General features: G+C 36.1%; 1 protein-coding gene across 2 annotated transcripts in view; it reads left to right on the top strand.

Annotated features, from left to right (window-relative positions):
* Exoc4 (exocyst complex component 4) overlaps positions 1 to 21004 on the top strand; it is a 765522-nt gene that overhangs the window by 99508 nt on the left and 645010 nt on the right. For both annotated transcript variants that reach the window (XM_027950110.2, XM_027950111.2), the window contains exon 6: positions 4786 to 5029. In XM_027950110.2, the coding sequence (XP_027805911.2) occupies positions 4786 to 5029 (244 nt within the window). The remainder of the gene's footprint in view (positions 1 to 4785; positions 5030 to 21004) is intronic.

Here is a 21004-nt window from a genome sequence, read left to right as displayed (position 1 = left end):
GTGTTTTCAAGATTCAGTCATGTTAGAATGTATTATGTCCCTTCCTTTTTAAAGCTAATATGCTATTGTTTGAATGTATCACATTTTGGATAGCCTTTTGTGTGTCTATGGGCACTTAGTTTACTTCCACATTTTGGCAATTGTGACTGAATAATGCTGCCATGAATATGGGTGTTCAAATATATACTTAAGAATTTTATTAGGGAACTAGGTTTGTAGTTTTCTTATAGTATCTTTTACTGGTTTTGGTATCAGTATAATGCTGATTTCATTGAATGAATTAGGAAGTTTTCCTTCCTGTTCAATTTTTTTTTTTTTTTTTTTTTTGAAAAGCATGAGAAGGATTGGTTTCAGTTCTTCTTTTAGTGTTTGGTAGAATTCACTATGAAGCATCAGATTCAGGACTTTTGTCAGGAGATCTTCAATTTAATCTCCTTACTTGTTATAGGTCTATTTGGATTTTCTATTTCTTCATGATTTAGTTTTGGTAGGTGTTCAGAATTTGTCCATCTAGGGTCACACACAGTGTTACTCATATGTAGCTTTTATTTTTTTAATTTACTTTCCTTCTGTTACTAGTTTGTTGATTGTTTTAATCATGAAAAAGTGTTGATTTTTCTGGATCAACTTAGGTGATCAAGTGTCACTCCACCCTTACCAATTCTGTGAATGTGGTGTATTACATTGATTATTCATATGTTCAATCATCCTTGCTTTCCTGGAATAAATAAATCCCTTCTGGTCTTGGTGCATAACCTTATTAGTCTGCTGCTGCTTCAGTTTGTTAGTAATTTGTGGATTATTATGTTATTTAAAAGTCCTCTATTTCCTTACATATGTCTGGTTTTCTATCCATTGAGCATGGAGTATTTAACTCCATTATTGTACAGCTCCTTTCTTCCTTCATTTCTGCTTTATGTGTAGTCTTCATTTCATAGTCTGTCATTGGGCATATGATGTTTGTAATTGTTATATTTTATTTCTATAGTGAACCTTTTGTTAATATATTATCTTCTTTGCCTCTTGTAATCTTTTTAAAATTTCAAGTTCCATTTTGTTTTATATTTTTACTACAGTCTTGGTCCCTTTTTGTTACTATTTCCATGGAATATCTTTTTTTATTTCTTTGCTTTTAGTTTCTTTGTGTCTTTGTAGACAGCTCATAGTTGGATCAGGAGTTTTTAAAATCCATTCTGCCAATCTCTGCCTTTTGGTTGAAGAGTTTAATCCATTTATATTTAAAGTTATTACTGATAAGGACAGACTTATTGTTGTCATTTTGACATTTGTTTTCTTTATGCCTTATAGCTTCCTTTTGCCCCTCTTCTTTTGTGTTTAGTTGATATTTTTGTAGTGAAACATTTAAATTCCTTTTTATTTTTCTTTCTGTGCATTCTATAGCTATTTTCTTTGAGGTTACCACTGTGTTTAAACATTCTGAGGTTATATCACTAACTTGAATTTATGTCAGATAAACTTCAGTAACATACAAAAAGTTGTATAAAATCTTAGCTGTATTAACTACTATGAGTCCACTGCTTTTGATTTTTTTTAAAAATTTTTTATTATTGGTTGCTGCTTTTGATTTAAATTTTTTTTTTGTAGTTGTAGAAGGACAGAATGCCTTTATTTTATTTTATTTTTATGTGGTGCTGAGGATCAAACCCAGTGCCTCATGCATGCTAGGCAAGCATTCTGTTGCTAAGCTACAGCCTCATCCCCGCTTTTGATTTTTGATGTCATAAAATTACATCTTTATGTTGTGTGCCCCAAATCATAAACTGATTCTTCTTTTAAGTGCATTAGCCTCTTAATTTAATAGAAAATGTACATTTATAAAATAAAAGACAAAAGACAAAAAACCTCTTTACATTTCTTGCGTTTTTTTTGGCTTCTCAAAATTTATAATGTCCATTGCCCTATATTAAAGTTTATAGATTCTTTCTTCTACCTGCTTTCATCTGCCTTTGGATTCCTCTAGTGAATTTTTTCCCAATTATTATACTTTTCAGCTTCAGAATTTAATTTGGTTCCTGTCTCTTTGTTGATATTGCCATTTTGTTCATAAAGGATGTTCTTGAGCATCTTTAAGATATTTTATAATCTTTGTTGAGTAGATCTCCCATTAGTTCTTTTTAAAGGACAGTTTCTATAAATATGTTTCTTTTCCTTTGAATGGGTCATATTCTCTTTCTTTGTATGTCTTGCCATTTTTTTTTTTGTTTAAAATTGGGAATTTATTCATGATAATTTGGTGACTCTGGAAATCAGATTCTCCTCCTTTTCTAGGGTTTGCTGCCTTTGTTGTTGTTATAGGTTATCTCAGTCCCAAGTATGTGCCTGGGAGTAAATGTAATGTTTACCCAGATCTGTCTATGCTTGAATACCTTTTCTTGGCCATGTACAATCATTTTGTACATGAAGTTGTTTTTGAAAATTTTAGTCTTTAATGCCTTATACCCAAAAGAGGAGAGAGAGAAAAATGAAGGAGTGTAAGGAAGGTTCTGGCTCTTGAAACTCTATGGAAGTCACTTCAGCCAAAGCAAGAGGGGCTTGAAAAATTGGAGAAGGGCAACAATAATGGCAGCTCATCTCTGTCTGCACCTCTGTGAACAGAGGAAGAAATCAGCAATAACAACATAGATTCCCAAATATTTGTAGGATAAGATCCTTTTTGACCCATCCTATGTCCTGCCAGCTGTGTCTAAGTTGCCCCATAAATATGTTAACAGCTGCCTGCCAGGGGTCTGGGGTGGGGGTGGATGGGTAGCTGTAACTGTACTAAGAACTGAAATTGACTGACATTAACTATGGTTTACCATCCATCCAAGCATTCACATAGAAGTTACAACAAGCCTTCAGTAAGTAGACTCCAGAGTTCCATGAGTCCTTTAAGGATGGGGATACTTTCTGAGAAATGCGTCATTTGGTGATTTTGTCCTTGGGTAAAAATCATAGACTGTATGATGTCATTAGGCAATGCAGTGTTATGGAACCACTATCATATATGTGATCTGTTATTGACTGAAACTTCATTTTGTGACATATGACAGTAGTTAAATCAGATAGACTCTGTCAGTACAATTGTTGTCTAGGTGAGGAGAGAGGTTCTTGGTGCTTCTTATTTTGCTATCTTTCTAGAATCCTCCTTAAGAACATGTTATGAATTGGGAGTTCTCTAAAAGGGACAGGATAGAGGGCAGAGGATTTTATATTGTTTAAAGTAGAGGTTTTAAAGGCTCTGTATAGTGGCCTTTACTCCATATACTGGGGTATTTTCAATCTTCCCTGGGTAGATTTCAGTAAGATTCCAGTGGTGATGAACAATTTATAGTGGCTTATAGTCCATTGGAACTTGAATCTACTGAGAAGAGTGCATCCATCCCTTCAGGTTGTAAACATGTTGTAAAATCCTTCCATTTGTTTTGAAGGATGACTGATGGGGAAAACTTTTAACAGTTAGCCTTCATCTTTGGACTTGTACTCACTTTGGCTTTTGTTCCTTTCATTCTTGCCATAATAAATTAAAATAATTACTTTTAAGCTAGAGGTTTGTAACTTGTGATTCTTTTTTCTAGGTGTGAAACCACAAAATTCATATGTGAAGTTGTGTGTGTGTGTGTGTGTGTGCGCGCGCGCCTGTGCATTATGTGGAGGGAAAGGCCTGTGTCCTTTAGTAGATACAGAGGTCTCAGATCACCAACTAATTCTTCTCTTTAGCTACCTTCAGGTTTAGGGTATTTCTTCCTTTCAAAACCAAATGATTTGGTTGAAGGCTGTCGTCTCAAGATCCAAAGAGGTTTTTAACCTATAATATTACTTCTCAAAAGATTACTATGGATTATTAGCAGTGTCTATGTTGAGTAGATAATGTTATTCCAGGCAAATCTTTAAAGAAAAATAGGAGGTCTTCTTTTATATTTATGCAACATGTGTTCATTACTTTTTTTTCTTTGAAATCTTGTCTCAGTTGTACATTTTTTCTTGCTTTTGTTTCTCTAGATTTCTTTTTAATTTGTTACAATCTTAACTTATTTACCGTGCTCCCTTATATGGATTTGTAATATATTTTACTCCAGCTGCTTATCACTTCTGACCAATGAATATGAACTTCAGGTTGGGGTCTGGCTTTTTAGAATTGTCCTGTAGCAGCATACATGGCATTTTATAAAGAACCGGTGCCTATTAAATATCAATGGATGCATGTCAGAAGTTACGTAAGAACAACTTCCTGTGGAGATCTGCATACTCAATTTTAATTGCTCCTACCACTTGCTACTAACTACTGGGTATGATTTGAGGAATATAAATATCATTTTGTGACTCTTAGATAATTACTATGTAAATTCATTTGATTGTAAAAAATCTTTGAGCTGGGTATGGTGGTGCACACTTGTAATCCCAGTGACTTGGGAGGCTGAGACAGGAGGATTGCAAGTTTGAGACCACCCTTAGCAACTAAATGAGGAGATCCTGTCTCAAAATAGCAAATGAAAAGGACTGGGGATGTAGGGGATGTAGCTCAGTGGTTAAATAACAACAACAAATGTTAAAATGTTTATATGTTAAGAAAGATGCCTCTGGGTTCAATCCCCAGTACCCAAAATAAAAAACAAAAAACAACCAATCAAACAAAAAGACCCCAACAACAACAACAACAACAACAATCTTTGATTCCTTTAAGGAAGGAATCAAAGGAGTAATCTCATTTATTAGACTTCTGTTTTGGGATTTTATAATGTAAAAGTATCACTAGTATTCTCAATATTATTGTTTATTTTGCAGTGAAGGAGATAAACCTGCAGGATCTCAAGGAGGATTTGGAATTGGATCCAGAGGAGAACAGTACCCTTTTTATGGGTATCCTCATCAAGGGGCTGGCCAAACTGAAGAAGATACCAGAGACGGTGAAGGCTATCAAGGAGCGCTTAGAACAGGAGTTAAAGCAAATTGTGAAGAGGTCTACCACCCAGGTGGCAGACAGTGGCTATCAGAGGGGAGAGAACCTCACTGTGGAGAACCAGCCAAGGTAGATGCAGGTGTCGCTTGTGTTTTTGATAACTCTTATTTATTGGGTATTTTCTAGGGTACAGCATAAGTAACTTATCTTGGTGTTATCTTCTGAAACTTGGAATACTATATCTCATACAAACATGGGTGAAACAGCTTGACTAGACATATTTTAGCTGTCTGTTTTTTACTGTTGAGGAATTTTAAGTCATATTGTTCTTATTCACATACATTGAATGAAAGCTACAGACATATCTAACAAAAGTTTATATTTAAAGACATTGAATGAATAAAGAAATTGAAAGAACATAGCTGGTATTGAACATGCACTAGAACTAAGCAGTTTTCAAGGTGATTTACGTATTTTATCTCATTTGATTCTCACTGTAATTCTGTGAACTAGTTATTACTACTCATATTTTATACTTAGGAGAACTGGGGATTAGAGACTAAGTAATTAGCCTAAGTTTATAGCTCAGGAGGCTGTTCGTAGAGTCCAGTTACAAGTCCATTTGATTCTAAAGTCCTTGGTCTTCTGTTGCCTCAGACTTTCTTTTTTAACATGTGGTGATATTGGCCAATAGGCAGATCAAGTCTCAGGAATTCCTATAATTATTTAAAACAATAAGTAGAATTTGGATTTCATAACTTTTGTTTCCTAAAGAAAATGTGGAGATTATATTCTGATCCTAACTCTTTGACTATCATACACTGTGCAATCATGTTTGTCAAACCGGATTTTAGACCAGTGTCATCTATGAAATTGGGGCTTTCCTGGAAAATCAAGGATTCACTATAAAGGGATTTCTGCCCCTACTATTTCTTTCTTTCTGTCTTTCTTCTTTTAGTTGTAGATGGACACAACACCTCTACTTTATCTATCCATCTATTTATTTTTATGTGGTGCTGAGGATCAAACCCAGTGCCTCACACATGCTAACAAGTGCTCTACCACTGAGCCATAACCTCAGCACCTTCTGCCCCTACTTCTGTCCCCAAACTCCCACATACACCAGGCAGGCACTTGGCATGGAGGGAAAACGTGAGTGGAAATGACAGTGTCATCTGCATATATGAGGCACTGGGTTCCATTCTCATCAACACATCAAAAAAAAAAAATTAAATTAAATTAAAAAATTGTGTCATCTGAGAATAGAAGTCAGAGGAGAGGATATCTTCTTGTTTGCTCAATGGTGTGAGCCCCTGGGAGGTGGCAATGTGTAGAGGGGTCATCATCTTATTGACATGCTGTGAGGGAAATTCTACTCATTGTACTGGGTACTTTTAAATATTTTAAAAAGCAGTTAAGCAGATTTGAGGAGAAACAATCATAGCTCATTTAGTATAGACTTCCTTAGACATTTTGCTTTTGTGGAAAAATTGATACTCTATTTTTTTTTTTTATATTCTTTTGTGTATCTACATAACATTGATTTTAATTGTACTTTACAACTCTTCAAAAAATAATTCCCTTGTGAACTTCATTTAGAAGTACTGTGATTGGTGGAAAAAACTATGGTCTAACCCTCTCCAGTCACACAATGTTTTGCAGCAAATTATTGATGAGCATGGGTTTTGGAAAGCAAATCTGACTTTGTATTCTGGCTTTGTGATCTGTGTTACAGGGTTGCTAGCTGTAGCCAAGGTTATTTGGATGGTGTTTAGTGTAATAGCACCATAGGCACACTGCCTACACACCTGTGTGTGTGAACACACCTGTTTGTTCATGACTGGTGCCTTCTTGTTTCCATGTTTTTGATCACTCATGTCATGATTCAGAGAAGTCAGGATATGATTCTAAATTGAACTTTTCTTCTTTCTTTGCCTGGTTCCTGGGTTTCCATGAACACCTTTTGACTCCTTACTAATGAATACTCTAAAATTCTGGTTTGTTATTTACCCTGTTGCTGCAAGTCCCTGGACAAATATGCTGAACTTTCATAGGGAAATGGCATTACTATAATATATACTGGAAATAAAGCAAAAGGGCACAGATCAATACCTTTTCTGCAGATCTCATTACAGTACTCTTAAAAACATCCTGTCTTTCAAAGGGTTTTGACCTCTTCCTCTTCTGTTTCTTCTATTGCCTCAGTCCTTTCCAGAATTCACGAGTGGAAATTACAGCACTAGAAGTAGAAATTGAGCTCACTGCCCCAGGAAATACTAAATGTTTCTCTGTGAGGAATGAGTCAGCAGAAGGTTTTTTCCCACCTCTCTCTTTAAGTTTCTTTTTTTTTTTTGACAGTATTTTAAAATGCTTTTGTGGGCAGAGTATATGGGATACTAACAAGTGAACATGCTGTTTTCCTCAGCTTCTTATCTGTAACATAATCCCATTTTATAAAACATACAAATTTAAAAATTTTAGGCCTAAACTCTTTGTTATGAGATAAAAATTACAGAAAAGGCAAATATTTGGGGTGAATCACTTTGTTGGGAGATCAAAGATTAAATTCTTGGGCTGGGATTCCAAATGACTGATAATTTTGAGCTAGTCTTTGGTACTTGTGTGCTATTAAAACTCCTCAGGAATTAATTCCTTTGAATTAATCACAATCATTCGAAAGTGATTAACATTGTTGCTTCTAGTGGATTGGAATTTTAGAAAGGATATTGTCAAATTATCCCTTGCAGCTTGCATGATGTTTTGTGTGTGCAGAACTTCATTAGGGAGGCATTTATTTCAGAAAATAGTAGAATCGCAGCACTCGGTATTATTATTATTGTATTATCATTGTATCATTGTTTTACTATTCAAGATATAAGAATCTGTTTTTCTTAAAGAAAGTTGGAGCATAGCATTAAAAAAAAAAAACATGATACCTCCCTAATATGCATATTCCCTTACCCTCCCACGCCACAAATGGCCTGTTCCATAACATTAGTATGTAAATGCTTCTCTGAAGGAGGGTAGGAGTACTGTAACTTTCCCTAAAAATTTCATTGTTCCTCCACGTCTTGTTAAATATATTCTGGTAGTGAGGCATTGCAGGCCTGTTTTCATTTGTCTTTATGTAGAGAGAATTAATGTTGTGTGCTATTTTGCTAGAAATATGGAAAAAACAAGGATAATGAATTTTGTCTTGCTTTAATTCCTACCGAGCCAGAATACTTCCTCAGCCAGTTTTAAAAATCACTTTGGTGGGGCTGGGATTGTGGCTCAGGGGCAGAGCGCTTGCATTGCATATATGAGGCACTGGGTTCCATTCTCATCAACACATCAAAAAAAAAATTTAAATTAAATTAAAAAATTGTGTTCATCTACAACTAAAAATATATTTTGAAAAATCACTTTGGTGACCCACTTAGGATTTTATTTTATTTTTATCTCCTAAGCTATCTGTTGTCTCTTTATAGGAGATATATCTTTTCTGTTCATTCATAATCTATTGGTATCTATAAGCCTCTACCTACTGTTAAAGGAATGTATTCAACTACTAGTATCAGTAGTTCCATAAACATTAGGGTAATATATGCTTTTGCTAATCTACCAGAGTCATCTGCCACCCATTGTTTTCTCAGAAAGGAAGGTGGTGTCTTCAGCTTCAGATGACAAATGTGGGCTGCAGCCTCAACACTTCAGAACCAGTTTCTTCAACTTCTATTGATTAATTGTTGATTCTTTCCGAAAATCTATAACATGAATATTTTCATATCTTTTTTTGTGTGTGGCAAAGAAGCTGGAAGTTCTCTAATATTTAGCAAATAAGAAAAGCATGAGGAAGAGATGGAACGAAAAATCTTTCTCAAAGATGTGGTGAAATCTTGTCAAGAATAGGAAGAGAGAAGAATGTGGGAAAGAGAATGGTTGTCATCTGTAAGGCAACTAACCACTCCATCTATTTTTTTGTTTAACATGCGAAAGCACAATTTCATTGCAGGGGCTGAGTGTGGTGGGCACCTGTAATCCCACCTCCTTTGGAGAATTTCAAGTTCAAGGCCAGTCTGGGCAATTTAATGAGACCTGTCTCAAAATAAAAAGGACTGAGAATGTAGCACAATTCTAGAGTGCTTGCCTAACATATGCAAAGCCCTGGGTTCAATCCCCAGCAACACACACACACAGATTATTACATGAGGAGATGCTGAAGGCACACTCCACTTTGGTAAAACTGTTGGTCTTAAAGGTGGCGGAAAGAATTGAATGAGTTGGAGCCACAGCTGCCAGAGATATCTTTTTGCAATATCCATTGACCTCTATATGAAGAAGGAACATTGAATGTCAGCTATGAAAAACAGAGAAATTACTTGTTTTGTGCTCCTGTGGCATGGAAGAAAGTTCATGGAAAACACAGGAGAGAAATACTTTAATCCTTAAAGTAATTGTGTTTGGGTAGCAAGGCTATAGGTTTTATTCCTCCCGCTATTTTATAATATATATTAAGTTATATTGAAATATATTTTATTATGTAAAATATATTTCATATAATAAAATATATTTAAATACATTTATTACTTAAAAATTAAATTTATATTCAAGGTATTTTAATCAGAAGAAATCATTATAAATGAAAATGCCTCTGGGGGTTTAAATCACCATTAAAGTAAATTTTAGTATGGGAAAATTAACACCTATTTGTAGGCCAACTGGACATTTAAGTTTGTTTTTTTTAAATAATTAATGTGTGTGTGTGTGTGTGTGTGTGTGTGTGTGTGTGTGTGTGTGGTTAGTTTTTCAACTGAACCTAGAAAGGGAAAGAGAACTAGTCTACCTTGTTCAGCCCCATACCTGCACAACCTAACACAGTGTCCACCTGACCTATAACAAATATTTGTTGAATGAAAAAATGAATACTGCACATAGCAAGTGTCTGCCAGGGACCAGACACTGGATTAAAGTGCCAAACAGATCAAACATGGTCCCTATCCTCATGGAATTTAAAGAAAAGCATTACTCAGAGAATGTTCAGATAAATGTTACAAATTATGATAAGAGCTATAGACAAAGTGTGCCATACAAGCATATGGCTCTGGATTTGCTATCTAGTGTGGGTATGAGGGTTTTAGGAAGTAGCCTGTGTTTCACATGCCATGGAAACATATGACTCTGGGTATACTATCTAATATGGGTAGTTTGGTGTTAGGAAGTTGCTTTTATTATTTTGATAGTAAAGTAAGGAAACTTTTTATTATTGTTGTATAATAGTTGCAGTTGTCAGGTACCATTTGTTTGATAGCACCTACCATTTATTCTTCTACTTGTGCAGTTAATATGGCATTGACATGTAAGATGTGAGGAGAGTGGCCAGCATTTCCATATGCCATTTTCAGAGTGTTTGCTGACCTCTATGGTTGATTAAATTTTGATGAGTACTGCCAAGTATGCTTTTTTTTTTTTTTAAGAGATGATAGCGGTTTTTCATGTCGTGGGTAATGTTTGAGTGCTCCTATATTCCTCTGATAACACATTGTATTATCAAATGTTTTTATCTTTGCCAATCTGAAAGGTAAAAAATGATATTTTCTGTGTGGTTTAGATTTTATTTTTCTTCTGAGTAAGTTAAATTTTCATTTGTTTAGAAAAATTTTGTTGCAATATCTGGGTTATATCTATAATAAAGTAAGGCAACTGGGGGGGATACCAAGAACCCCAGTGGATGCCTGAAACCATGAAGAGTAACAAATCAAACATATATTATAAGTGGGATTGAGAGCAGGTGAAGATATAAATAAAACCAGCCATGAAAATGATAATGAAGCAAAGTGTGGGTACAGTGTGCTTTACTATTCCATTACCTTTATTTTTTTTGATGTTTGATGTCTTAAAAGTTATAAACTTCAGGTATTGTTTATTTCTTTTTCAATAAATTGTCTATTTTCTACTATGTCTTTTATTGAATTGCCAAAGCTCTTTATATATTTAGGAAATCAGTTCTTTAGATTTATTTCACAACTTTTCCGTAGTTTATTGTGCTTTGACTTTGTGATGTTTCTGACCGTGTAGATATTAGCTTTATTTTTATGAGGCTCTATTTTATTATAATTATAGCTTGTGGATTATGTGTTAAACTTAGGTCTTCTCTATTCTTAGATTATAAATAAACATTTCCAGACTTTCTTTTAGTATGTAAATAACCTCATTCTTAATGCAGATGTTCCTTGACTTATGATGTTTTATTGCAGTAAATTCATTGTAAGTTGAAAATATCATCTTAAAAATGCACTTAATACACCTAACTTACTGAACATTATAGCCTAGTAACATAATACTGTGGCGTATTAGTTGTTATTCTGCTGGTTGGGTGGCTGATGGGAACTATGGCTGACTGCCACTGCCCATCAGCCAGTATTGTCCTATCTTTGAAAGGTAGAACAGGAAAAAACCAAAATTTGAAATTTGAAGAATGGTTTCCACTGAATGCATATTGCTTTTGCAACATTGTCTCTTGGTTCTAAACCATTATAAGCTGGGGAACTTCTATATTTACAGTAATATCATCTTACCTGGGGGGATACCAAGACCCCCAGTGGATGCCTGAAACCGTGAAGAGTAACAAACCAAACATATATTATGTTTTTTCCTTCATATAAATATTTATGATGAAGTTTAATTTGTAAATTAGGCACTGTAAGAGATGAACAATAATTAATAAAATAGAAAAAAATTTAACCATATACTGTGATAAAATTTACGGTAATGTGGTCATTCTCTCTCAAAATACCTTATTGTAGTATGCTCACCTTTCTAGTCATAACGTGAGATGATACAGTGCCTATAGGATGAGGTAAAGTGAGGTAGAAACATAGGGTGTGACATGGCATTAGGCCTCTTGCAGAGGTTACCTGGACACAAGCATACCATGACAGTTGGTCTGATGACTGAGATAGCTACTGAGTAGCTAATGTGTACAGAGTGGGTATGCTCATCTCAATGGCACATGATTTTAAACATTTGAATTGTTTCTTTCTGGAATTTTCCATTTAATACTTTAGGACTACAGTTGACAACGGGTAACTGAAACCACAGAAAGCAAAACTGCTGATGAAGGGGAGGGGCTATTGTGTATCTTTGGAACATCTGGGATGTGAAGGAGGGGCACACTCTTTCATAGATATGCCCTATTACACTGTACTGTCCTGGGTTGTACATGCCTTTCCTTCCTCTGCCAGTGTATCTGCCATGTACTTCCTTGTCAGGGTCAGCTGCAGGCTTGCTGAAAATTGTAACACTGAATCATTTACTTTAGAGTCTTGGTTCTTTTCAAGGTTGATATTTGCCTCATTTCCTAAAACTTTTTCCTGGGGTTTCTCAGCCTGTGAAGGTTGTAGGTTTTCAAAAATCCATTGAATTGTTGTTCTAAAATTTGAAAAAAAAAAACTTTAAAAATATTTTTAAAATTTGAAGTCTATAACTCAGTAGAAGGACATACTGATGCAACAGAGCATTCTCATTAAACAGTTTTATACATGAGGAAGTCTAAAGGCTCAGTCCACAAGTATATATGCAGTGTTTATGGAAAGAGAACTAAATGGCATATTTCTCAGGATCTCTTTTAGACTTGTGGCTAGAGTCAGACATGTGTTTCCTTTTCAAAGTGGCATTTCCTTTCATCTCTTCTTTCTAATTTAGTTACTCTTCTCCAAGTATCTGAAATTCAGGACTTGGTAGAAATTGGTCATTTTATTTTACAGAAAAGTCATTTAAGAGCAGCTTTGAAGCAAGGTCAGGCATTTGTCCTTGTGGCTTCTTGTAGCCATTCCCAAGCTCTGCATGTAGCACCTGGACATGCTTGGAATCAGGAAGGGCCTCGATGTAATTTAGATGAGTAGTTAATTCGAATCAAAGCAAGCGGGAAGCAAGTAAATTTAACTTCAGTGATTATGATTCCATTTGATTAAATCTCTACTTTTGATTACACGTATCAGTGAGAACATGCTTTAAATACACCCAACCATTAAATATTGAAGGGTACGAATAGGATGATCCAGGGACATATAGAAGAAATCCCACTCTTCCTTAACTACGCACGTCCCCCACAGCTTCACTGAAATATTTTTAAAACAAACGAAAGGAATTAATTCTTTCACATATGGGACTTATTACTCTAGTTGTTAACTAAGATACACAATTCATTACCATGGAAGTCCCAAGTCTACGTACATTCTTGTAAGACTTAACTAAACTAATTGATAATAGCATCATAACATATGAGGTGAATTAGTATTATAAATAATGTTCATAGTTATCTGGTAAACATGAAGTTATAGATTGTCCTTTGCTTGTGAGCTCTAGAAAAAGGGATCTTGAATAGGCCAAAGCTACGAAATTTCTTAAATCTTTGATTCATACTTGAAATTCAAGTTTTTAAAAAATCCGCTCTCAAATTCTTTTGTTTTACACACTACAGTGGGTTGAAACTAGAGATGGGACCAGTTAAGGGGATAATAGATAAAGTCTATTTCATGGGTCGTTATAACTTTATGTAGATGTTACCCTTCATGCTGCATCAGGTCATATCTTTTTGGCAGATAGTAGGATCTGCCTTTGTTCTTGCTATTTTCTGTGCACTTGTTAGTTCCATAATACAAAAGGTAATCCAAGTTTAAGCGGACACTGGATCTTTTCATTACAAAAACAAATAAACTTGTGTCAAATTAATTTCTTCACTTGGTGGTGTCGGGGGGTGGTGTCAGACATGATTAAAGCCCTCTCGTGTGTTTCTGTTTGTACTTCATATTATCTGGCCTCCTTTTACTCCTGGCCCATACTTCTTAGTACAATCTCCAATTAGATTGGACTGTGAATTTGTAAGAAGGGAGTTAACTTTGTGTTTTTAGCCAGAGTTAGGTCTAGGCACATAGTAAATGCTCAAGAATTTTAACAAATGAGTTTCTGAGAAAGATGTGAAGAAGATATATAGTTAGAAGAATTAAATTAAATAATTAAATTAAATTATGATTATTTTTTCCTTTAAGACTTTAAGGGAGTTGTGATTAAATTGGGATTTCTGGGTACAGGGCCCACAGGACTCTCTGTTTTAGATGATTCTTATGCATGCTTAAGTTTTAGAACATTCTTTATAGCATCATGAACATCACAGAGTTTTGCAGTCAGTTTTGTAGCATTCCTGCTTTGCAAGGCAGTCTGCCATCTGGTATCTCACCCGAGTGCATCTCACCACTGGGCTCAACACAGACAGGGGCATTATTATTAATCCCAGATTTATCCAAAGAAATGTGAAAGCTGGAACAATGTGATAGTTCACAAAACTTGTTGGTGGAGAATTAAGATTAAAAGTAGTCTCTTTTCACTGTGTAGAAGTTTGCTGTTTGCTTTGTGCAAAGATGATGTTTCTAGCTCATTTCCTGGACCTGTTTTTGTTTTTCCTCAGGAAAAGGCAGTGTTTGTACCAACATAGACACATCCATTCTCCTGCCCATACCTCCCGTTGTGATCAATGGCAGGCATCTCAGAGATAACTGGACATGTTAAGAAGTGGGATCAGCAGCCACAGAATAAATGGATTCTAATTAGCTCACTTGAGACTCAAACTTAGTTACGGAAACAATTCCTCTAGAGGCCTTGACATTCATACTAAGGGTAATATGCAACAAAGTACTAAGAATATGCACTGAAAATCTTAACTTTGGTTATCTCTGGAAAGTAGATTTATAGATAATTTTTTAAATGTTTCACATGGATGAAGTACTGTTTTCACAATGAGAGAAAGGCTTTTAAAAGGGTGACACTGATATTTAAACTCAAGGAAAGAAGGCCTCGATTTATTATCTAATTTTAGTCACTAATTTGCCACACATCAGAATTAGCAGTTTATTCCAGGTCATCTCTCCAGCACTCAGAAGCCCAAGGAGGGAAGTGACTCAGGAGAGGAGAGATGGAGCCAGGACCCGGTGCAGTGTTCCTGTTATTTTTGCTGTGTTTCATTCTGAATTGCTAATAATTTTTTTCCTGTTCTTTTCATACTGCAGATGGAGAATTAGTCAGCATTCTTCAAATAGTAACTTCTTTTTACATGAAGTTTGTTATTAATAAGTGCTAAAACTTATCTCTGTTCCTTAAAAGTAGGTTTTAGATAACCTTGAAGGTAACTGGAGTTTATGTCCTGTTTGAAAAGAAAGATACTAGATCAGCTGAGCTTGTTATGAAAATCAGATTGTAAGTATAGGCAGGAAAAAGAAGACCATTTTGATATCATTGATTTATTTTTTCATATGACATATAAAGTCTGAGCTTTGTACTTTCTTACCTTTTAGAGCATAGCAGTAGGGAAATAAATATTCTGTGTTATACCTTTGTCTGTCAATGGGAAAATGTAAAATGCTGGCATTAAGGTCTCAGCAGATAAATAGTAGAACAGAACTGCTTTTCTACCTTGTGTATGTCTTTGCTTCGTGACCAAGCGAGGCAGCTCTTTGGCTGCAAACATGGGTTTTCCAGCCAAATGACTAATTCAAGGTTCCCTGATGTTAAATTTAGATTCAGATAGTCTTTATCTCACCTTAAATATTGAACATTTTTCACAGCTTGATGATGTAAGTTATACCATACACACTTCTTGCCTTGGGCATGTGACCATTCTTAACTTTCTATTCTTAGCCTTTCTTCATGGTGGCACTTGAGATTTGTAGGATGTCTGCGGGTAGGAAGTTGGTAGAAGCTCTGGGAGAGTAAATAATGTTTTATTTATGGCTGTTTTTAAAGCCTGCCAGGTAATTGGATGTGTGTTTAAAGAACAAATGCTTTTTTCATCTTAACACGTTTCTATTTTTTGCATAAAATACATTTTACTGTGGTATTATCAAAGTCAGCTGTGAAAGCTTGTCTTTCAGCTTGTAACTATACTTCTTTATGTTCTCATCTTTATGTTGGTAAGGTCACCTTTTTGAGAGTATAGTTTTGTGTAAAATATTTTGTAATTATGAGAGATTATAATCAACATTTATTTCTTCAGCACGTACATCTGTGATCGGGCCTGTCCCTTTGTTCTAGAGCTCATTTTTTATTCCTTCATTCAAATACTCATTTATTGCCCGTCCTGTGCTGGCTCTTATGACGCATGCTGGAATGCAGACAGACATCAGTCAGTTAGAAACAGTTTTTATCCTCCATGAGTTGACAGTCTGGAGGGAAAGAGTCAAGGACTAGAGGAAAGGACACTGGGTTGAGGGTTGTTTTAGGAACTTTGGGAAGAGATGATAAGGCCAGCTTTAGAGGCTAACAATGGCACCGGGAAGAAGCAGGCCTGTCTGAGAGACAGAGAAGAGGTAGATGAAGGGGACCGAGATAGTTATGAGGGAGAAGGGAAGGTGAGGATTGTTTGCTGGGACAAGTGAACCAATCATTGCTGTAGCAAACAGGGAGAAGTAGGGAAGGAGATGATGGGTTCTACTGAAGTCGTGTCAAGTTTGAGGACTACAGTCCAGGAGAATGATCGTGCTAGGAGATGTGTTTGGAGGCAGTAGCAGATGGAAATGATGGATGAGCTCACCTGAAGAAAATATGAGGCTGGAGAAGAATTCCTAGCACGTAAGGAACTGGTGGAGAATGAAGTTCTTGAAAAGAAGCAATTAGAGAGGGGGAAGAAAACAGAAGTGTCTGGGTTGCAAGGCCTGTGGAAGACAGTGTTTGACAAAGAAGGGAGAGGCCAGAGGCCAGAGGCCTGCACCTTGTCGATTAAAGACCAAAGTAGGCTGGGGATAGAGCTCAGAGGTAGAGTGCTCACCTAGCAAGCACAAGGCCCTGAATTGGATCCCCACCACCAAAAAGAGACCAGAGAGGTTATACCTGAGCCAAATATTTATTTAGGACTTTTGCAAGAGATAATTTATTTGTAGACCTGGTGTGATAACCTGCTTGTAGTAAGAAGATCGAGGCAATGTAGACAGTTTTGATGATACTCTCTCTACTCTCCCAAGTACTTCAGAGTACTAATCTCTCTCTGACCACCTGTGTTGAATATTTCTTATTCGTTATTTCGTAATAGCCTTAAAAAGGGACATTCTCTAAAATTGTGTCCTGGTTCTCTTCTTGTCTCTGAGCTTTAGTTTCCTTGTCTGTAAAATGGAGATAAAAGTAATGTCTTCCTCATAAGGTGGTCATGAGGATTAAATGAGGTAATCCAAATAAAGCACTTAACACAGAACCTGGCATTTGTGAGCAGTTAGTACTAAAATGTGACTATTGTTTGTATACTTGTCATTGCTGTTGTCCTCATATGTAATGGTTGTCATCTTCGTTGTTGTTACCTGATCTCTCATTTTGGCTTTACTTTCTTAGGGTCCCCTGCATTGTGACAGCTTTAGCTGTCTGCCCCATGAGAGGCAAGACCCCAGATTGCATCTTGAACCCCAGATCTCTCCTAATACTTCTATCCTTCCTTGCTCACTCTTTTACTTGTGAACTCAGTTGCCCATGGAATTTAAGTGTGTTCTCCATTCTATACATTGGGCCATGTGTTGGCAGAAAGGTGTGGTAACAAAGAAGCATGAAGTTGGTACTCTCTCTTCACCTTCTGGTCTAGGGGACTACGCACACCAATATTTTGCCACTCCCCTAAAATCATTGTAATGATCTGTTTTAGTTTGAAAGGAGTTCATAGGAACACAGAGACTCAAATTTTACTAACTTAAAGCGGGGTTTTTATAACTATGTTATGAAGTATAAGCAGGACTTTACTAACTAAGCTGTGGGAAGGACAGAGATGGGTTGGTCCTAGGAACATCTCGGGTAATGCTTACCTCCCTCTTTGCCCTCTAGATGGTGGCTGTTAAAGTTTCTGAAATCTATTATTACTTTTAGATTTCTTTAAAAGTATACATTTGCATGTGTTTTTTGCATACAGCCCTCACAATCAATTTGTGAGTAGGGAATTGAGATTGAGGAACCTTAGATTTCAATCCCAACATGTATTGAAAGTCACAGGGCTGTTTGCAGAGAGCTGGTATTGAAGTCTAGGTTTCTACTTCAGTGCTTTATACCATCTCTTGCTACCATTTTGCCATCCCAGGGTTAATATTTACCTTTGTGATGCTGTATAGCATATTATTGTATGCTGTTTCATGTCTCTAGAAATAACCTATGAGAGGGGCGTGTGTATGTGTTACTTTTTTCTGAAGGGTAGAAATTTCAGTTAATTGAAATCCAGAGCTCTCAGGGTTCTTAGGCCTATTCCTGTAAGAAGCCTTTCCTAATTCAATTCAGCTTAAGGAATTGTCAGGTAATTTAATGATCTTGCCTGCTCTATTGTCTTTTAGATCAGTGGTGAAAACCTTGATCTAAACTGGATTTAAGCAGCTGAGCTAACTGCAATATAATGTTTTATTTCTTCTTTTATTTAATATTTTGCAGTGGGGGTGGGGTGGAGAACAGTTTTAGTAGGACTTTTTGTATTTAGTTAATCCTGGGTGTCTCTGCAGCTAAAGGCAAACACACTTGTTTTCACAGTCTTATGTTGTGTGTGGGCAGATGGAGAGTGTATATGAATGTTAATGACATTTTTCAGTTTATTTCTGGTGGCTTTAAACTGGGCCATACTAGTGTGGACTTGGTCCTGTTTGTTTGGGTGATTCCTAATCTCTTTTATTCTTTGATGCATTAATGGAGCATCTTCTTACTTTTCCTTTTTTAAGGTGCACATGCTGGTGAGGAACATTGTGCCTTTGCAAAGCTTGAGACTGACCTTGGTTTACTTTTCCTTATTAGTCATTCACTCCTTAGCTTCCAAAGCTCTACTGGAATCTTTCTTGCCCAGTTCCCTGGGGACCTGTGAGTTGTACATTTCTCTTTTTCCCTTAGCTGACCTCTGCATACCCTTGACTCTGATGATACTCTTTCCCCTTGTCTTCACATTTCCTCTGGTTCCTTCTTCCTCCCTAGCTGCTTCCTAACCATCCTTCACTGCTGCCTTCTCCTACAGTGTCGCCTCTGTCCTGGCTTGCCTGCTTTTCTTAGTCTGCATGTTATCTCTGAGTGATCTCATCCTCTCAAATATTTATACTTCTACAATTTCCAGTTATCAGGCTCTCTCCTGAGCTCCTGACTTGCATACCCAAGTACCTAAGGACAAAACACCTTAAACTTAACATACCCAGGGCTAAACCCAAATTTCTATCTTGACATTATTGTTCCCTCCTTCACTCCCTCCTAGGAAAAGTAACCATCATCTTCAGTGTTGCTCAAGCCAGAAACCCAGAAAAAGAAATTCTGAACCTGCTGCTTTCTCTAATATTACACCATTATCTCAACTAGTTCTGTTCATTTTAAAATTGTATCTTTCTGGCAGTATTGTGAGGCACCTAGAACAGGTACTGATTCTTTGCTCTTACAGATAGAGACTCCTGGAAAAGTTGAGGCTCCACCCCGCCCCGCATAATTAAAGGTCTAGGAAGCATCAGTTCTGGGAAAGAATGGAAGTCTTTAATTTCTATTTTCTTTTTTAAATATATATTATCATATATTATTATTATATATATTATTAGTTGTAGATGTGCACAATACCTTAATTTTGTTTGTTTATTTTTATGTGGTGCTGAGGATTGAACCCAGTGCCTCACACGTGCAAGGCAATTGCTCTACCACTGAGCCCCAGCCTCAGGCCCCGGAAGTCTTTACTTTCTTATATGTTATTTATATAAGAAGGAGAAACAAACAAAAACCAAATGTACCACAAGGGAGCAGTTAATGTCCTCCCAGTAGTAAGAATTCAAAGGCATAGGCTTCCACCGTTTTGTGAGTTTTCTCTTCACCACAAGAGAGATGTTGGACCCTCACTGTCCTTACTCAGAGCTACAGCTACTCTTTGAAATAATTTTTTTAAAGAGCTATATTGAGATACATTTTGCCTACTATACAATTCACCTTATTGAAAATATGTAACTCAGTGCTTTTAGTATGTTCACAGGATTTTGCAACTGTCAGAACTATCTAGTTCTAGAACATTTTTTGTGCCCCCCTCCAATTCCTTATACTCTGTCAGGTCCTACCCCCAATTCCTTATACTCTGTCAGTAACCACTAATGTATTATTTGTTTCTAAAATTTTTTTGACTCTGGGTATTTTATATAAAAAGAATCATACAATATGTGGTCTTTTGGATCTTTTTCACTTAGCATAATATTTTCAAGGTTTTTTCCTGTTGTATCATATTGTAGTATTTTGTTCCTTTTCGTGGCTGAATAATATTCTCTATACATTTTGTTTTTTCATTCATTAGTTGGTGGTCCTTTGGATTTTTCACCTTTTGGCTAATATGAGTGATGCTGCTATGAACATTTGTGTACAAGTTTTTGTGTGCACATATGTTTTCACTTTTCTCAAATGTATACCTTCCAATGAAATCACTTTGTCCATATGGTAACTCTGTGTTTAATGTTTTGGGGAAACCGCCAAACTTTTTTTCACAGTGGCAGTACCATTTTCTATTCCTACCAGTCTTGTATGAAAGTTCTAATTTCTCAACAACCTCACCAACATTTTTTGTCTTTTGATTATAGCTATCTGGTATATCAAAGTGCAATATCATTTTGATTTGATTAGCATTTTACTGATGGCTAATGTTTTCGAGCATCTTGTTCCTTATTAGCCATTCATATTTATATATATGTTGCTATGTTTTTCTTTTTTGCAGCAATGCATATTCTAATCTTTGTCCATTTTAAAATTTGGTTGTCTTTATTACAAGTTAGGAGTTTTTAGGTATTCTCATTACTAGTCTTTTATCAGGACTTGTGTGATTTGAAAATCATTACTTCGATATCATGAATTGCCTTTTCACTTTGTTGATGGTATCATCTGGGGTAGAAATATTTTTAATTTTACTGTCAGAACTACAGTTTTATTACTATTATGATTGCTTTGTGATAAGGCAGAAGCCAGCTTCCCTCCTATTAAAGTGGGTGAATGTCTCACATAGGTAGAACTCCAGTGCATACTCCCCATGTCTGGCCTGTATCTTCTTAAGTCCCTCCCTGTTTCCTAGGCTGTGATGGCCTTTGTAGACACAGGCCTGTCTTGACCTTGAGCCTCCAGCAG

The sequence above is a fragment of the Marmota flaviventris genome, chromosome 1, assembly GCF_047511675.1.
Source record: "Marmota flaviventris isolate mMarFla1 chromosome 1, mMarFla1.hap1, whole genome shotgun sequence".
In the NCBI taxonomy this organism is placed as follows: Eukaryota; Metazoa; Chordata; class Mammalia; order Rodentia; family Sciuridae; genus Marmota; species Marmota flaviventris.
Note: the sequence above shows the minus strand (reverse complement) of the source record. Positions and strands in the feature narration are given on the sequence as shown.